This window comes from Emys orbicularis, chromosome 9, assembly GCF_028017835.1.
Source record: "Emys orbicularis isolate rEmyOrb1 chromosome 9, rEmyOrb1.hap1, whole genome shotgun sequence".
NCBI lineage: Eukaryota > Metazoa > Chordata > Testudines > Emydidae > Emys > Emys orbicularis.
The window spans coordinates 75,016,515-75,037,039 of NC_088691.1; the positions used below are offsets into that span (position 1 = coordinate 75,016,515).

General features: G+C 44.7%; 1 protein-coding gene across 2 annotated transcripts in view; it reads right to left on the reverse strand.

Moving 5' to 3' along the window:
* The window catches only part of SLC9A9 (solute carrier family 9 member A9), a 344,452-nt gene that overhangs the window by 68,461 nt on the left and 255,466 nt on the right, over positions 1-20,525 (reverse strand). The window contains exon 13 of one of the 2 annotated variants that reach the window (XM_065410670.1): positions 4,025-4,073. In XM_065410670.1, the coding sequence (XP_065266742.1) occupies positions 4,025-4,073 (49 nt within the window). Of the gene's footprint in view, positions 1-4,020; positions 4,074-20,525 lie in introns of both variants that reach the window. The other variant, XM_065410671.1, reaches the window with a different exon arrangement.

The following is a 20,525-nucleotide window of genomic DNA, read 5'->3' on the forward strand; positions in this document are numbered from 1 at the left end:
CTGGATCACTCTTCTTGACCCAGAGGGAAATATGCATCACTGTTAAGAAAGGCTAGTGATCTACTGGCAATATTTAATTAGTGTGGCTCCAGCATGCAACAGTAATGCAGTAAGACTACTCAGCCCATGTTTCTGGTGGTCTTGAATCTAATTTGTGTGTCCTACTGTCCTGGGTTCAATACTGATGTCTTTCTTTCCCAATAACTACACTAATATCCTCAGCAAATAATTACTCTTCCCACTACCAAGTTCAGGATACAACATGCCTTCCATCTACTGGAAGATACAACAAGATGGGCTTGTATTAAAAGTAGGACTATAGTAAAATGTTTCTCCAGAGTTAGGACAGGCTTATCATTAGCAGCATGGTTTCTGAACTTGGAGGAGCATAGTGCTCCAGAAAGTAACCACAAATAAAATAATTGGAGGGGAAGTTAAGGTTGCAGACATATTGTTATTTAGGGTGGGTAGTACATAGGAATGCTAAAGTAGAGCAATGTTGATTATATTTACTCTTTATATTGCCTTAGAACTTTAGTTTAACCCACAGTGGGCCAAACCCTCATCCTCTGTACCATGGCTGAATAGACAGATGGGCTTTGTATAGGGGATCCTGTGTGGGGAAGAGGGGATGGAATTATTTCCTCCAGGCTGCAGAGCTGCTCACCTACTGAAGCCCAAGAACTGCAATAGCACCATCAGCACTTGCATCTTATTGTGCAAAGAAGGGTGAATGACCCCTGGGTCTGTGTAATCATGGACCCATTGGCTTTGATCCTTCCACAGCCCAGTCCACATCTGCAGCCATACCAAACTCAACAGCATAGAAGGGGCCAGATCCACAACTGGTGTAACTCTATTGGAGGTAATGCAATTACCGTGATTTACACCAACTGAGAAACTGGCATATACAACAGACTGTGAGAGTGTGTGGGGAGGTGGTATTTGTAAGGATTATATTTGTAGAAAAACAAACAATACAACAACACAGTGAAAGCCGAAAAAGAAAAAAGTAACTCGTCTAGTCGAAAGTCAAGATAGCTTCTCTCTCTCCTGCCTCGTGCAATCAGAGGTTTCTCTGCACCTCATCTTGTGTGATAGCTACAAGAACCAGGCAGGCAAAGCTCAAAACAGTTTGATAACACCTGAGATTGACAATAAAACGTGTTAGATAACAGGCTGATGACACAAGATACTGTTATCCAAACACCTTCTCTAACATTGTCTGTGCCATTAGTCTGTTATCTCAGGTGTTTGATGGAGAGGGGGGATGGGGACATGCCCCTGCTCTTCCCCCAACCCTGTTGGAGTAACTAGATCCTCCTAGTAGAGACAGAGAGCAGTCCATTGCTTCTCAAATGAGAACAGGGACTACAGCTGAGAAGGACACAAATGGGAAGGTTCCAGTCATAACTTGGCCCTTATTGTGACTGTGCTTCTTGAACTATTCCATCATGTCTCCCTCTCTAAAGCAGTAAATGAAACATGTGTCCCTCTCTAAAGCAGGTATGAAATCCCCTCTGGTTTGGAAAACCTGAGTCAAAGATCTAAATCTCAACAGTGGTTACTTTGCCAGCCTTTCATCCTTTTGAATTTCATAAAATAGATTCTACCCAATGAACTGTGTGACATATTCAGCTGAACACTTAAAAAATAAAGGTCTTAGCTGCTCTTCTTGGACATTAAGGATCACAAAACACTTTTCACAGTAGTACGAGGTTTGTTTGTGCCAATCTCCTTAGCCAAAAATTGTGTGTGCATGAGTGCCACTTCCCATTCCTGAGCTTCATGCTGCGACACGTCCTATACAACTGAATACTGCTTTAAGGTTCTTTCAGGTGAGAGTAGTTATTTAAGTATAAGATATGGCCCCCTCCCAAAAAAAATTCCTGTAGTATGAAAGAGCATAGCACATATATGAAGAAAACTGGAAGTTAATATGGAAGAAAAATAAAACTCATATCTGAAGTTGTGTGAGAGAAAAATAAAGAGAAAGAAAATGAATTATCTAAAACAATAGAGGAAAAGAAGAGATATCAATGAAGGAAAAGAGAAAACTTTAAAGAAACAATCTGAAAGAAAAAGTGAAGAACAGTCTGTAGTACTAAATTAAAAAGAGAAGAAATGCACAATGAAAGAGAACTGTATTAATAAAAATTAATATAACACGTTTAACTGTAGCTCTTAGAGAAATGAAAATAGTAAACATTTAAAAAGGAAATCAGAGCAACAAGACTACCTTGCTAGTAAAAATATTTTACAGTAAAGTATGCTGATTTAGACCTGATTGGGGGTGGAATGGGTGATATTTATTCACACCCCTACTCTATTGAGCTGCTGAGTTTTGCCAATAGAACTAGGTGTTAATTAACAGAACACAGTTTGGGTCAGTAGGTGCCTTATTGTTATTCACAAATATGTATTTCTCATTTTTAATAGAAAAAGGAAGAAAATTAGAAGTCCTATCTACTGATGTCTAGGGCAAGCACATTTTCACAATCTCCAACCCCATGAAAAAACCACATTTAAGGTGAAATAATGTTTATATTGTACAATGCAATATAAATCTCTGATATTGATCAGTATGTCCTAGAGTGCTGTAAACTGGAAAAGATACTGCTATCTATATTGTTAGTGTAGCTGCAATGTAGGTAAAACCAGATTTCTAGAGGAGAGGAGAGTGGAAAATCTCCAGAAGGGGAGCAAAGCGACAGAGGTGTTAGTGCAGGCCTTTAAAAACACAGAAGCAGAGAAGTTCAAGGAAAGGAAGAAGAGGGAATGCTTCCTCAGTGAGAGGGAATCTTTTGAGTGCTGGACCAGTCAAAACTGAAGGAAGCTGGCTGTCAGGGTTAGAGAGGAGGCTCCACAATCTGGCAGAGAAGTCATGAGCTGGAGGAGTGAGGACCTGGAACTCTGAAAGGACACTGACCAAATCCCAAAGACTGTTCAGGAGTGGTGAGGAAACTGAGGCAGGGAATGATACACAGGTATTTTATTGGATTGCCTAGACCTGTGTCATGTGCTGTCTATGAGGAAAGCATGCTTTGTTTTAGAAATTCCTCTGAAAAATCGGTCTATTTGCTTCTACTATCTTGTATCTCTGAAGGGGTAAACTATAAACCAGAGTGCCCACAAGCGTGACATCCAGGGAACGTTGTGTTTAAACTACTGGGGAGTCTTGGAGGTTTAGCACTGGTCTTGGGGCTTAGGGACCAGGAGGTCCCACTTCCAAGGAGGGTCTCTGCCCACGGAGTGAGCTGAGCAGCCAAAGTAAGAGAGTGTGCCTGGAGCCGCTCAGTTCCTGGGGAGCTCAGAAGCACACAACTCCAGTGTATGGGTCCAAACCTGGCACCCTAGTGAATGTCCAGCAGGGGAACTTGACTAGGGTTGGGACAGCACATAATGCTGTATTTTAAACATTTTCAGACATAAACACCGAAAAAGGCAGGGACAATGGGGTGACAGATAAGCACATGCAGTTTCTCAAATAGCCTCCTTGGTCCCTAGTGGCCTATAGTTTTTTAACCCGAATGTATGTTCAGATGGACTAATGCACATTGTCAGCAACCTGACCTACCCTGATGCCCAGAGTCAAGAATTTCAATCATGCATAGTTCCTTTGTTTAATCCAGGGAACCAAGCATTGTTCTGAAATCTTTTGTTTTCATAAATGCAGTTGATAGCTAATTCAAGTTTTGAATTTACCATAACAGCAATTCCACTACTGTTTTACTAATATTTCATCATGTCAATATTTATTTGTAATGCATTCCTCAAAACCCAGTATCAGATAAAGTTATTCTGGTGCCCCGGTGAAACTGAAAAATGTACAGTACGTACCTGTCCTCTCAATAAACAGTTACAAAATATGTGAAGCGCCTACTATTTTGTACTTGCATATTCTGCATTTATAGCAGAGATAACCCTGCTCTAAAGATTTTCAGTTACTACACTGAGAAACACGAACTAAACATGACTGAACATTATTCTAGTCAATATAGATATATCAATAGCTGTAACTTGCCTGGCTTGCAGTTTCTGCTTTCAGATCTTCATCTGGATCTATGCCAACTCTATTAAAGAAAACAAGACACATGGTGAATGACTCAATGCAGATTAGATGGTCACATGTGTAGAACGGTTTCTTTGTACCACATCACTCAGTCCCAAGTAGATAAGAAATGTGCAGAAGTGGCAGAACATTATAAAATCTCTTCCCAAATCAAAGGAGTCCACAATAAGTTTGCAGGAAATATGAAATACTTTATATCTGGTGCTCATACCTGGGCTGAGATCCTCACCCTCACTCCAACCCTTGTATGCCAGCTAAAAGGATCAGAGTGTCAGAAAGGAGCCCTAAAAACAACAACAACACACATCTAGGCAAGGAGGATTCCCCTGGTGCAGGCATTGCGGAAAACAGCTGTATGGCTGCCCTCTGAGGACCGCCCTTGCATCGGTGGCATGCTGGGGGCAGGAGAATTGTGTTGAGGATGAGGCTGCAGTACACAGTGCTCTAGATATTCCAGGCAGTACGCAGCCCATAGACATTCTTGGGGAGGCTAATATAACTTAAACAGGCCTCCAGGGCATAGTTATGCCAAGGGCCTCTCCAGCCCATGGACCAGCTCAGTGTGGTGGAAGGCTCAACATGGCTTAAATCTGCCTTAGTCCCCTCTTCCCTTGGGCTGTGAGTTTTGTGCTGCGGCTCTGAGAGGCTCAGCACAGAATCTCACCCTTGGCAAAAACTAAGATATACCACTGGTCTTTAGTTGCTTTTTGCTTCAAACACTTCTTCCTCAACAGCCTCTCCTGTTCCACACATAGGTATCTATAACATTGTGATGCAAGCTGCCACTATTATTTTTATTTGCATTACAATAGATATGTAGGGTTACCATATTTCAACAATCAAAAAAGAGGACGGGAGGAGCCCCGTCCTAGCCCCGCCCCCGTCCTGCCCTAGCCCCGCCCCTGCCCCTTCCACTCCCTCCCACTTCCCGCCCTCCTCAGAACCCCCAACCCTCCCCCCCACTCCTTCTCCCCTGACTGCCCCCTCCTGGGACCCCTGCCCCTAACTGCCCCCCAGGACTCCACCCCCTAACTAAGCCTCCCTGCTCCTTGTCCCCTGACTGCCCCCTCCTGAGACCTTCCACCCATCCTAACTGGCCCCCTAGGACCCTACCCCCTACCTGTCCCCTGACTGCCCCAACCCTTATCCACCCCCCCACCCCCAGACAGACACCAGGGACTCCCACGCCCCATCCAACCACTCCCCACCCCCTGACAGCCCCCCCCAGAACTCCCGACCCATCTAAACCCCTCTGCTCCCTGTCCCCTGACTGCCCCCTCCTGGGACCCCTGCTCCTAACTGCCCTCCAGAACCCCAACCCCTACCTAAGCCTCCCTGTTCCTTGTCCCCTAACTGCCCCCTCCTGAGATCCCCCCACCCTAACTGCCCCCCAGGACCCTACCCCCTACCTGTACCCTGACTGCCCAAAACCTTACACTCCCCAACCCCCAGACAGCCCCCCCCCCCGAACTTCCGATCCATCCAACCCTGCTCCCTGTCTCTTGACTGCCCCCTCCAGAACCTCCCTGCCCCTTCTCCGGCCCCCTGGCCCCCTTACCGTGCCGCTCAGAGTGCTGCGGAGCGGCGCGCTGGGCAGCGCGGGGGGGAGCAGGGGGAGGAGCTCCAGACTGCCGGAGGCCCGAGGCGAACGGCCGGCCGGTGATCTGTGAATGCAGGGAGGGGGAGGGAGAGAGCGAGAGGAGGGGAGTGATTTCAAGCTGCAGGGAAGAGGAGGGGGAAGCGGAGGAGGGGCTCTGGCTCTCGGAGCCCCATGCAAGTGGCACGATCCGGCTGGCTGCCCTGTCAGCCACGCGCTCTCTGCATTGGGGGGAAATCCGGACATTTACGAATTCCCCCCAGACGCTATTTTTAACTCAAAAAAGCCGGACATGTCCGGCAGAATCCGGACGAATGGTAACCCTATAGATATGGCCAAAATAACAGACCAGGAAAATGGTCTTAGCAGCAGCCTTTTGAAAAGACTTGAATGGGATCATTTGGGTAGCTGGGAGGCAAGACTGAGGGAAGGAGGCTTCCATAGAGGAGGTGGAAGATGGTGAAGGCCTGGGAGGGAGTTCTTGTTGTGTGGTGAGAAAGAAAAGTCTGGATGTAAAAGATGATATGGAGAAGAAGTGACAAGATTTGGGTATAGCCTTGATGGGCAGAGCTAAAGAGAGGGGTGACTCAAAGATGATAATCAGATTACAGGCCTGAGTAACAGGGAGGATTGGGATGGTGACCACAGTCATAGAAGAAAGGTAGAGCAGTAAGAAAAGACTAATGCAGACAGGCATTCTCCTCACTGAAATCTAATGTCCAAAGAGAGGGTGACCAGCTGTCCCGGAAAGCCTGACAAGCTGCCCATGTAGGCATCAGATCCACTGAGCTAATGCAGAATCTACTGATGCAGAGAAAATTTATTCTTTCACCAGATGTTCATGTAAGGCCGGTTTACCATGTGCTTAACAGTTTTCCTCCCTGAATTTTTTTTTCTATCTGTTATAACATATCACAAATGCATTTTTAAAATCCTATTTATTTATTTTTAGCAATTACTTGCTTCATTGCTCTTTACTGTAAATGCTATGCAGACATTCTAACACATTCTGAGACAATGAGAGGAACTAGAAGCAAAGTGGATACTTTTATATGTAAATCTTGAATGGAAAAGAGAAGAGGCAGTTTGTTTCTATCCCAACTCCCTAGTTTAAAAAAATTGGAGTCCTCCAGGCATAAATATTTCCATCTTTTGATTAAGACAAATGATCCTGATGCTGACTGAAGAAGGAGATTAAAAGAATGAATAGATGTTTATTTTTCACTGTACTTTTTGTCCTTTGAGTCACTAGGAAAAACTGCAGAAGGTACTAACCTATTGATTATTTTGGAGTAAATCAAGTTGTTAGATCTTTTCATTTAATTAAAAATATGAACAGTTATGTCTGCGAAAGTTTAACTCTCAGCCTGCCATTAGACTTAATATTATAGTAGTGCCCAGAGGCCCAATAGACATTAGGCACCCTTTTTGTTAAATAAACATAATAAGAAACAGTCCTGCCCTGACATGCTTCCATCTAAACAGAGGGGAACAAAAGCACCAAATGCTGATGTGAATCACCCAAGGTCACATGGCAAGAGCAGGAACAGGTCTTCTAACTCCCAGTCTGGTGTCCTAGCCTCTTGGCCATCTGCCTCCCATAAGGAGGTTCTCCCATAACATTCATTCTACTGCCAGCATGGGGGAAGCACTGGCAATACAATAGTTAAGTGCCCTTACAGTTCTGGTTATGATGGAAGCAAAATCTATTTATGCATGATAGGTGCAGTTCAAGAGGCTGCAACACAAACTTCTCTGCACTCTCTTCTCCTTAATGAGCTTGACCTGACCTCAAAGAATCAGTCTCCTGGGACAGAAGTAATTTAGACTTCATGGAGTTCTGAACTTATTGGAGCTGAGAAAAATGCCAGTTGTGACTGATTATGTGTGGTGGAGTTGTGATGCGTTTATTATGGAATGAGCGAAGACAACGGAAAACATTTCACATAGGTCCGGAAGAACTGTAATACCAAATGTGAAAAAGCTGGGAAATGTAGCCAATAGGAACCAGAGTTCACGACTGCAATATCATTTCAATAACAGTGATATAATCTGTCTAATCAGGGACAACAGGAGTCTACAGACATAGAAAATCTGTGGATTTAGGGAGTTTTGCAGATTTTCCTGTATTTTGCAGAATTTAAGCTCCTCTATACATATAATTTCCTATCCTTGTAGTTATGAAGATAGCCAGCACTATTGCCTTTATTCTATAGACAATAGATGTTACAATATGGCACAAAGGCATCTATATTATTCTTTATTGAATTATTACTTTCAAAGCCTGAAAAAAATCACCTCTTCCACAAAACCCACAATAAGCAAATCCAATATATTCACTCTCTTGTATCTTCATCTTCCTTTGATTTTGTACATATGAAAAAAGAATGAAAATCTTCTGAACTGAACACCACAATGTGTACAGCCATGTAATCACATTGCTGTGATCCAAATCCTTCCTTGCTCAATTCCTCACTCACTGACTGATGTCAAACATGTAGGGCCAAATTCTTCCACCCTTACTCTCACTGAGTAGTATTTTACTATGTGAGTAATCCCATTGAAATCGTTGGGACTACATGTGTAGTAAGGTATTGCTCAGTGTGAGTAGGGATGGCAGAATCTGCTGCATTGACTGGAAGCCCTTTGGGGCACGAGCTACATCTTCCTTACTGTTCTATGAAGCATCTAGTACAACTTTGGACACTAAAATCAAACCACCACCAACACACCCTGATTTTTTTATAACTTGAATGTTAATATTTTTATGAAGCGTATCCCAAAGAGAACCACTCAGCTCAGTGAGAGTGTCTGGCCACAACACACTTTTGAAAATGAGGCCAATTATTTAGGTGTCCAAATATAGACTTAGGAGCCTAACTTTAGGCTATTACTGAAAATATTGGGCTATATAATTAAGTCTGATGTATTTGAGACACATTGGAGTGCAATTTTAAACTGCAAGAATACAAAGCATCACAAATGATATGACATGGTCAAAAATAATGAAGTTAAGCATGCTTGCACAATTTAAGTTCATACCAGATCTCCTGCAGATTCTTGTGCCTTGCCATTCTATTGCCAGTAAAATTTGCAATCTTAGAATAACTCTTCAGTCCTCTAGCTGGGTTGTATGCTAGCTAATTATGAAAGAAGGGGCCTGATTCTGCTTTTACCTGTAGAGTGTTTGGATTTCACAACTAACAATAGGGCTGAAAGCAAGGAGTTCTAATTATGGTAGGTGAACAAATGCAGAGTGACTCCTAGATTGCCTTCACCATCTGGTAACTTACCACATACATTTCTACAGTAAGGCTGATAAAGTGAGGATAGAAATGTACATTCAGTCTTTGTACTAAGGAGGGGAAAGCTCTGGTATAACCCCTTCAACTTTGAAGCCTGATGAACCCAAAGATCCCCACAAACAACCTCTTGTTGATACCAATCTAATCTCCACCCCCAATTTAAGATTCTTCAGTTTCCCTCTTTCTGCCAGAAAGTATCATAAAACACAGGCAGGCAAAGAGAAATAAAACCCATTTTCCAGCCTTAAAAATCTTAATTCCTTTCTCTTGTATTCTCCTTCCATCACCGCATCTTCCTTCCTTACTGTCTATTTTGTTTTTCTTATTATTTCCCTCCTCTCTTCCTCTGTTGTTCCACTTTTCTTTCTTCCCACCCATCTGACTCTCCCACTACTCTGGTTGTTCCCTATTCTCTGTTCCTCTCTCATATTTCTCTTCTCTTCCCTGGTTTCAACTGTGTGCAAAAGAGTAGCTGAGTTTTCTGCTGACCTCACGTGCAGCTCACTTAGTGCTCTTCCCACTCATGTAATTTCATCTCCCCTTCTCGTTTACGGTAACCATCTCTCTCCTGCCTCATAGCCAAAATATCCAGATCTAAATTCTGTATGCTTTCCTTTCCACCTTTCCATTGTTTGTACAATTGCATCCTAGACATTAAAAGTTTAGGATGACCCCATAACCAGCCCTATCTAGAAGGAATACAGAGAACATGGCTTTTTCTGTGAAACAAACTAAGCAGTTAACAAAAGGCTCACTTTCCCCATTAAAAACAGTACTGTTGTGATCCTCATCATTTTGTATCTTTAGGAAGACAGTGAAATATTACCAGAGCTTTGGTCTCCGTATGAATCACAATAGCCTTAGATGATGTTTAGTGCTTTCTTTTTTTAGAGAATGGTAGGAAAATAGGCATTGCATGAGGAAATAGCATTAAATACAAGAGAAAGAATGATTGATTAATACCTAGGTAGCCCAGTGAGGTGCTGAGCACTCAACTCAGTGGGAATTGAGGATACCCACACTGCACAAAAGAGGATGCCAAGCATGGAAATGACAAATTCAAATAAGGAATAAGGAACACGATGTCAAACATTTGATCTAGGAGTCCTGAAATGCTAAGGAAAAATGTAGTTTGACAAATATTATAGTCTTACAGTAACGACACTGCAGGTGGAGTCATTGCAAAAGTTATTTTTATGTTTTGATGGACTGCAAAGAACATGAATTATTACTTAGTAGATTCCACCCTCCCTCCCCCGCCATGTAATTTTAACGGTGAGTAAACTGAGAGGCTAACACTACTGATTAAAGTCAATCATTGGTGCTATGTAAGTTTTCCCTACCCAGATCAAAAAATGTTAGCTTCCTTCTCCTGTTATGTTGTTAAGACCTTTCCTGCATTTTGACTGATAATCAAGATTAATTATGTGGGGGTTTTGTGTTATGGGTAAATGGCCACTTGTGATCAGTGTGAGATTAGACTCATTCTACACTACATTGAAACTCAAGCGTTCTGGGATGAAAGACTGGTGTATTAGCTTACTGTGCTACCCATCTTCCTTTGCTTAGTAATGCATTTGGTTTATTGTACTTGGGTGATTATTTGAGATAGGACCTTTTCATACCTCAGATCAAAATTCCTGAAAATCTAGAAGTATTCAAAATCCAAACTCAGAACCAAAATTTGCATTATCTTTTATAATGGGCTGAACCGAAATTCTGGATACCAACATCATTGAACTTTGGTGTATTCAAAATCTGGATCTGAATTTCGTAGTCTTTAGCAATTAGGGATTGTTGTTACCAGGAAGTGTGCACTACTCTGCAAAATTACCCCCTTAAAATCAATGATCTTGTTTAAATCCCTATGTGCCATTAGACATCACTTTTTCAGCAGCGGTTGTAATGTGTCTGATAGACAAAAGAGGAATTTGTTACTGAATATGAAGCAGTGGTCTGGAGTAAAAACAGATGGAAAGATAAGTTTCAAATTGTCAGGGGAAGGAGAAGTAAGAAATCTGAAAACTGGAAACCAACTGAAATGCTGACTAATAAGATATTGTTTGGACAATTATAACATAGCTCTACTTGCTTCCCTCACTTCAATTCATTGCAAATCTAAGGGTATGTCTACACTACGAGAGTAGTTCAATTTTACTTAAATCGAATTTGTGGAACCGATATTACAAAGTCGAACCTGTGTATCCACACTAAGGACAGTAATTCGACTTTGTGAGTCCACACTAACGGGGCAAGCGTCGACATTGGAAGCGGTGCACTGTGAGCAGCTATCCCACAGTTCCTGCTGCCCATTGGAATTCTGGGTCGAGCCCCCAACGCCTGCTGGGGCAAAAAATGCGTCGAGGGTGGTTTTGGGTAACTGTCGTCATCCAACCATCACTCCCTCCCTCCCTCCCTGAAAGCGCCGGCGGGAAATCAGTTCGCGCACTTTTCTGGTGAGTGACAGCGCGGACGCCACAGCACTGCGAGCATGGAGCCCGCTGTGACCATCGCTGCAGTTATGGCCATTGTCAACACCTCGCACCTTATCATCCAGCTTTTCCAGAGGCAGATGCTGAGAAATCGGGTGAGGAGGCTACGGCAGCGCGATGAGGACATTAAGTCTGAGAGGGGCACAGACCTCTCACAAAGCACGGGACCCCGCGCCGTGAACATCATGGTGGCAATGGGTCATGTTGATGCTGTGGAACGGCGATTCTGGGCCCGGGAAACAAACACGGACTGGTGGGACCGCATAGTGCTGCAGGTCTGGGATGAATCACAGTGGCTGCGAAACTTTCGGATGCGGAAGGGAACTTTCCTGGAACTTTGTGAGTTGCTGTCCCCTGCCCTGAAGCGCAAGGACACCCGGATGCGAGCAGCCCTGACTGTCCAGAAGCAAGTGGCCATAGCCCTCTGGAAGCTTGCAACGCCAGACAGCTACCGGTCAGTCGCGAACCACTTTGGCGTGGGCAAATCTACCATGGGGGTAGCTGTGATGCAAGTAGCCAATGCAATCGTTGAGCTACTGCTGTCAAAGGTAGTGACCCTTGGAAACGTGCAGGTGATCATAGATGGCTTCGCCGCGATGGGATTCCCAAATTGCGGTGGGGCTATAGATGGAACTCACATCCCTATCCTGGGACCGGACCACCAGGCCAGCCAGTACATTAACCGAAAGGGCTACTTTTCAATGGTGCTGCAAGCACTGGTGGACCATAGGGGACGTTTTACAAACATCAACGTCGGATGGCCGGGCAAGGATCATGACGCTTGTGTTTTCAGGAACTCTGGTCTGTTTAGACGGCTGCAGGAAGGTATTTACTTCCCGGACCACAAAATAACTGTTGGGGATGTGGAGATGCTTATAGTGATCCTCGGGGACCCAGCCTACCCGCTAATGCCCTGGCTCATGAAGCCCTATACAGGCGCCCTGGACACTGAAAAAGAACTCTTCAACTACCATCTGAGCAAGTGCAGAATGGTGGTGGAGTGTGCTTTTGGACATCTCAAGGGGAGATGGAGAAGCTTACTGACTCGCTCTGATCTCAGCGAAACCAATATCCGCATTGTTATTGCAGCTTGCTGTGTGCTCCACAATCTCTGTGAGAGCAAGGGGGAGACCTTTATGGCGGGGTGGGAGGTTGAGGCAAATAGCCTGGCTGCTGATTACGCCCAGCCAGACAGCTGTGCGATTAGAAGAGCACAGCGGGATGTGCCGTGCATCCGGGAGGCTTTGAAAGCTAGGTTCCTCAGTGAGCAGGGTAACCTGTGACTATTAAGTTTGTTTAAAGAGAAGCTGAATTTGCCCCCGTTTCTTTACCCAGTTAATGTTGACTAACCTCTCCAGTTACATACCCCGTTCACCCTGTTCACCCCCTTCCAACACACGTTTAAAAATAAAATAAATGGAACTTTGTTAATGAACACCGTTTTCTTTATTACTTTTCGGGACTCTGTGTGTGGGGGCTATGTGACTTTGTGGCGGGGGAGGACGGTTACAGATCCCCTGCTGCGTGGCTCTGTGATCCAGGCTAAGGACCGCTGCATAAGATCTCTAACCGCCCTCCCCCGCCACAAAGTCACATAGGCCCCCCCCCCCCCGAACATGAAAACCACCTCCCAGTCTGACCAGGGTGCCTAGTGACTGCAATGTGTGTGTGACCTTCTGCTGAACCTGCCCCCGTGTCTGTACCCTGGTAAAGGTGACTGTCCTCTCCAATTACCAACCCCCTTCCCCCCCTTCAAACACACTCTCCTCTAAAAGAACATGACGGAAACAGTAATTAACAGAAACGTATTTTTTATTAGCAACTACACAGTTAGGGGATGACACTGGGACGGGGGCTTGGGTGAGGTGCTTTTGGAGTGAAGGAAAGGACTTATCAAAACTTTGGGAATGAGAGCCATCTGGTACTTGAGCAGTCTGCAGGGGTGGAGTGACAGTTTTCACGGCCCCTGCCGCCCCTCCTTCTTGGGACTTTGGGTGAGGGGGGTATGGGACTTTGTGGCGGGGGAGCGCGGTTGGAGATAGACTGCAGCGGGGCTCTGTCCTCCTGCCTCCGGTCCTGCAGAACATCCACAAGGCGCCGGAGCGTGTCCGTTTGCTCCCTCATTAGTCCAAGCAGCGTTTGAGTCGCCTGCTGGTCTTCCTGCCGCCACCTCTCCTCCCGTTCAATGTGTGATCGATGGTATTGCGACATGTTCTCCCTCCACTGGGTCTGCTGGGCCGCCTCGGCTCGGGAGCAGCCCATAAGTTTTGAGAACATGTCGTCCCGTGTCCTTTTCTTTCTCCGCCTAATCTGCGCCAGCCTCTGGGAGGGGGATGCCAGGGTAGGTCGGGAGACAGTCGCAGCTGTGGGATGGGAAAAAGGGAGTGAATTCCTCAAAAAGATAATTTTTTGTGAACAATTAACATAGTCTTTCTCTGTGAACAAGACCATGCACAGCACCTATCACATGCGCACTCAGGACAAGGTCGAATTTTCGGCCTTCGCATTCAGTGCCTGGGGTCTTGCAGTGGAGATCAGACAAGCGGGGCAGGACAGCGGAATTCGGGTAGCAGGCTGACATGGTAAGCCGTAGACTTTTGGCTGCTTAAAACTTAAATTATAGCAGTGCCCTCCTTTCACGTTCAAAGCAATGCTCCTAGCGTTGGCCAGTTCCTGCTGCCGGCAATCCGGCAAGCATGAACTCTGCCCCTGTCCCACCCCCTCGCGGCTGTCCCCAGGAAAGATCCCTGTTGCTGCCCCTCTCCCACCTCCACCGCATGGCTGTAAACCGCCAGTTACAGTTCTGTAAAGGAACAGGCAAGCAGTCCCAATAGTAACATTCCCCTAATTCTAAGCAGGTCACCATGAGCGACATCACTCTGCTGAGGATTTCTGAGACAGAGAAAGAACGCATGCTGCGTGAATGCCAGCAAAAAACAGGGCCATATGCTGCCATGCTCTGCAAGGCAATGATCCCAGAGTACTTGATGATAGCCTGGCGCGGAAAAGTTTCCTACCACGGAGGACACAATAAGGCCGCTCTCCCCAGGAACCTCATGCAAAGGCTTTCCAATTACCTCCAGGAGAGCTTCGTGGAGATGTCCCATGAGGATTTCAGCTCTATCCCCAGACATATAGACCTTATTTTCCAGTAGCTGCACTGGCAAGGACTAAAAAGTAGAGCGCCTAGGGCAAACTAATCATGATAAACCGGACACTGTTAGATTCTTTTGCAGTAGTTGCACTGCCAAGGACTGAAATGTTAAGCGCCTAGGGCAAACTAATCATGAAAACCCCATTGTTAATATTCCTGTTCTGTTCAAAATAAATGTTTACATGTTTAATACACTTACCGACTGATCCTTCCCCTGATTCAGGGTCCGGGTTAACGGCTGGGCACGGTTGGTAGGGGATCTCTGTGAGGGTGATGAAGAGATCCTGGCTGTCGGGGAAATCAGCGTTGTAAGCGCTGTCGACTGCCTCGTCCTCCTCATCTCCTTCCTCATCTTCCCCGTCCGCTAACATCTCCGAGGAAGCGGCCGTCAACAATATCCCATCCTCAGAGTCCACGGTCAGTGGTGGGGTAGTGGTGGCGGTCGCACCTAGGATGGAATGCAGTGCCTCGTAGAAACGGGATGTCTGGGGCTGGGATCCGGAGCGTCCGTTTGCCTCTTTGGTCTTCTGGTACCCTTGTCTCAGCTCCTTGATTTTCATGCGGCACTGCGTTGCATCCCGGCTGTATCCTCTCTCTGTCATGGCTTTTGAGATCTTCTCGTAGATCTCTGCATTCCGTCTTTTTGATCGCAGCTCTGAAAGCACGGACTCATCGCCCCACACAGCGATCAGATCCAAGACTTCCCGATCAATCCATGCTGGGGCCCTCTTTCTATTCTGAGATTGCATGGCCATCTCTGCTGGAGAGCTCTGCATCGTTGCCAGTGCTGCTGAGCTCGCCACGATGTCCAAACAGGAAATGAGATTCAAACTGCCCAGACAGGAAAAGGAATTCAAATTTTCCCGAGGCATTTCCTGTGTGGCTGGTCAGAGCATCTGAGCTCGGACTGCTGTCCAGAGCGTCAACAGAGTGGTGCACTGTGGGATAGCTCCCGGAGCTATTACCGTCAAATTCCATCCACACCTACCCTAATTCGACATGGCCATGTCGAATTTAGCGCTACTCCCCTCGTCGGGGAGGAGTACAGAAATCGAATTTAAGAGACCTCTATGTCGAACTAAATAGCTTCGTTGTGTGGACGGGTGCAGGGTTAATTCGATTTAACGCTGCTAAACTCGACATAACCTCCTAGTGTAGACCAGGCCTAAGATACTGTAGATTAACATGTTACAGTGGAGCGGTAGGAAACCTCAGTGTCTGCCTAACTGCTGAACTGCATATCTCAACTTTAATCAGTGGAGTGAAGCCTCAAGATCTGCTTTTATATGCTGATTCTTTGATGAAGCTCATAGTATAATGGGCAAAACATCAGGCTTGGGAAGATTTACAAGGGAAACAGTCTCTTAATGTGAGAAACACACTCTTCCCATGAGATATTATCTACATGATTTAAGTATGGATACTGACAATGAGCGTGCAGCAGATGGCACATGAATTTATGGAGCTGTCAGTTTAGAGACAAAGGCAGTTCAAGAGATGTAAAGTTTGCAATATGCAGGAAACTAAGCAACATTTGCAGGATTCAGGCAATGGAAGAGGTTTTGCAGAGGTGGATAAGCCATCTAGAATTCAAGAGGAACGATAGTCTTGTGGCTAAGGCAATAGACTAGGACTCAGGAGATCTGGATTCAATACTCAACTCTGCCACAGACTTTCTGTATTAATCTGGGCACTCTCTCTTTGCCTCATTTCCCGATCTGTAAAATGGGGATAATAATACTCCCTTTATTCCACTCCCTGTTTGTCTTGTCTATGTAGATTGTAAACTCATATGGACAAGGAACTGTCTCTTACTATGCGTCTGTACAGCACCTAGCACAATTGGGCCTTGGTTTTGGCTGGAGCCTCATGGCACTACTGTGTAATAAACAACAATAATGGCTACTTTCCCCATTGTCAAGGAAGAACCAACCTTGAGTGCGCAATAGCCTCAGCCTCTAAATTCTGTCCCAGTGTAACGAAAGCTGTGCATGAACCCCAACCTATAAAAAAGTACATTCTCTGGGAAACTTTTTTTTTTAAATAAAAGATTTATAACCCATTTTTCAAAGATGGCCATTAAGCAACATTTACAATGTGAATCTTGAATATTTTTGCATGAGTAAATTTGTAGCTTGTGGCTATCCATCACCAACATATTGCAGTCAGTTCAGAATTATTAACTGTAAAGGCTAGAAACATGAACAAAATCCAAAGGAGATTGTTTCACGGTCTCTAATAAATCATTAAAATTGAAATTAAAAAACCTTCAGGATAAATAATGATCGCTCAGGCCGTTATTCTTGTCCACAACTGGCAGAAACTGTGATCTGTATTCTTAAACTGACAGCTAGAGTCTTTCCTTCTGTATTGTTAACTCTCCACATCAGTCCACAAGATGGTGTCTGAATAATTAATGCCAGTGCTGTGGTGTAATCTTTTGATTGACATAAACCCCATTGAGAATTAAGTTATACATGCAAGTCTTTAATGTTCAACCCAGGTTGATGCTGTAAATAAATGAAAACACCTTGGTTTAAAATGTGAAATAAATAGGAAAGGTTGAGGAGTAAAACAGGTAAAACCACTGCTCTTTGGCTCACAGAACTAAGAGCAAATAAGCTGAATTTCTTGCTGAGAAGGATTAAAGTAAATCACCAGCAAACTATGCTTCCTAAATGGTTATGACAGTTGTTTGCCATGTGGATAATACATTCTCTTTCTCTCTCTCTCCCTCACACACAAATACATTTAAAATTAAAAATCTGATTTAAACCTAGAGAAGCCTGGCAATAGAGTGTTAAGGCTAAAAAGTTATACTTATCAAACTCTGATTTTTGGACTTTTATTTCAGAAAGCTCTAAAGGATAAAGGAAGGATAATTTGGCTGGAAATGGAGAGTTGGCTGGTCACATGGTGCTGGCTCTTTATTTCCAGATGCTAACTTGCATTAAAATACAGCTAAAAATATATTAAATGCTTTCCTAATATTACTCTCCAAGTAAGTAATTGCTGTAGTTGTCACAAAGATGTATTGCGATTATGAATGGGAGGGAAGGTGGGTCATGCAGTTGCAAATGCAACGGGAAGTGCTCCAAAGGACACTCCCACAAGATATGGTTCACATCACGAAAAAGCTTGAGAAGAGACCAGGTCTATACATACAGCACTGCAGCGGCATAGCTATATTGGTAAAGCTGCGCCGATGCAGCATGTGTGTTGAAGATGCTTTATGCTGATGGGAAAGAGCTCTCCTATTAGCATAAAATAACCACCTTCATGAGTGGCATAAGCTATGTCTTGGGAGAAGCTCTCCTGCCAACATAGTGCTGTGCATACGAACGCTTATGTTGGTGTAACTTATGTCATTCAGGGAGGGGGGAATATTCACAACCTGGAGTGAAATAAGTTTTGCCGACATAGACTGTAATGTAGACAGAGCCTAAATAAGTATATAGGGCTAGATTCACAAAGGGACTTCAGGACCTAACTGCCTCGTTAAGCGCCTAACACCAGCATTCCCAAAAATCACTGTTGAGCTGCTGTCTAGCCCTGGGTGCCTACGTGCCCACCAGCGGGCGTGTACAAAACCATCTAAGTCCGAGTGCTGCCAGAGCTAATGAACTGCTTGGAGCCTTGGCTCACATCTATGCCATGGCAGGATTCTCTGTGTGTGTCTACATGTACTGATGGGGTAGTATGTCAAAGCACATTGCCGAACTTTTAGTGCACTGTAGCAGTATCCACACAGGATGTTACTGTGAGGCAAGCTCGTGTGCTGTAGATTCACATCCTCCCTTGCCTCACAGTAATGTCCTGTGTAGACAAACCCTCAGACAAGCGCTTCCTGAGCATCTCATCTGCATGGCCTGATCCAGTAGGCACTCTCAGAGCATGCCTAACCAACACAAAAGATAGCCAAAGGCGAGCAGGTCGGAACTTTTTGGGGTGAGCTGGCTATGTGGGTGTGTCACCAGAATACCCAATATCTTGGTGATTAGGACACTGACCAGGGATGTTGGGGATCAGGGTTCAAGGCCCAGCCCCAAATCAGGCAGAGTAGGGATTTGAAAATAGGTATCCTTCAGCCAGGAGAGTGCCTGCACCACTGGGCTAATGGCTATAATGGGTTGGGGTTGCTCGCTCACCCACATGTGCTCTTTCTCTCTCTCTGTTTTTTTGCTACAAAGAGCTGACCTGGCTAAGGTCCCAGGAGAGGGTTCATGGCTAAGAATTCTCAACTAAGATAGGTGCCTTCTTCTGGCCTGTCAATCAGGTGCCTAAAGGCCCATATCAATGGGAGTTAAGTGACTAGGTATCTCTGTGAATCAGGGCCAAAGCCCTGCCTCTTTCTCCTGCATTTCACTCCTGGTTAGCTCAGGTGACTACTTGCTCAGCTCACTGGCTTCTGAGTGCCTAACAATCCCCTTACAATGTATGGGGAGCCTAGACACCTAACCTGAGGCTGTGAATTCCACTGGGCAGCAGGGTGCCTAGGAGTTGAGCCACTGAGCATTGCAATGCCCATGTCTCTTTTGCGCAACTAGCCTTTAGAGCCCAGTTCCCGGTTATCCTGCACCGGTGTAGTCTTTGACGCCTGTGCAAAGAGGGTATAGAATGTTAACACATCAGCAGTTAACACATAACCACTTTGCATTGGTGTGAATGACAACACAAGGTGCAGTTCAATGGTGAATTGGGCCTTTACAAATGAATATAAATGTCTTGCACCTGATTCACCGCTGTACATTTACCATGATGTAGCATCACTGAAATCAGTGAAAATACACTGGTGTCACACTAGAGTAACACAGTGGGTATTCAAACATGCTGCTTAAAAATATGCAAAGGAAATTAAAGCTATATAAAACAAACTAAAGCAAACTAAAACAATATAGCTGTGTAATAATTATGCCCACTGCACTTTCTGAAATCATCATTTAAACCACTGGAAGTGCAGGTGAATAACATAACACTGCCACATTGGAATGAAATGAATATGAAGTTGACAGAATATGAAATAATGAGAGTTTAGGTCATTAGCAACTAAGGTTTGTCTGCCTACACATTTGCTGAAAGATCATTTTAATTTTGGGATAAGTGAGTGGCAGATGTTGCTTGTTACATTGTTCATTATTTTGTCTCTGACAGGCTGCTTGGTACATGATAGATGTTCATTCTAGGCTACTGTAGCTGGCATAGAAAGCGCAAGTTATATATTTGGCCCCCATAGACACAGTAATTGCCTCAGGGGTTAGACTGGAAAACAAGTGATGGTTCTCTCCCAAGATCCACTCACTCATGCTACCATAATGATCTACCAGTCAGAGCTGACTGTGCGGATCTACATATTTGGTGAAATTTAGCCCTGTGCTGAGGGACATCACAAGGCCTGTACAGAACTTAAGTAGGACTGAAGACCCCAAAATAATGCTGCATAGGCCCTCTTTTGATTCCTACATACTGGTGGATTTCACCCAACTTGCTTGTCCCTCAACTTTCTTGCATGCTTTAATCAGCAGTGAAATAATTAACAGTGTTTAGCAACATCTGTACATTCCATAGTTAATACCTTTTGAAATTACTATGGGCAGTTCATAGCTCTCTCAGAGCTATTGTTTCAGGCTGTCTACATATTCAGGCATTGATTTACATCTGAATCATATTCTGAAGGTTAGTTTTGCAACCATTCAGGTCAGAGATTTTATTTTTTGTTCATAGGAAAGGTTAGGTTCTGGAGCCCATGGTGAAGGAACCAGGAGCCAAATTGTTTCCTGCTGTCTCTGCTGCTGCGCACTCATAGGGCAAATTTGATCCCTATTCCCCTTCAAAACACTTTTTCCTGGATTGAAAGTAGCAGTCACCACATGAGGTGCCATCTCCTGAGAATAAAGATGGGGAATTG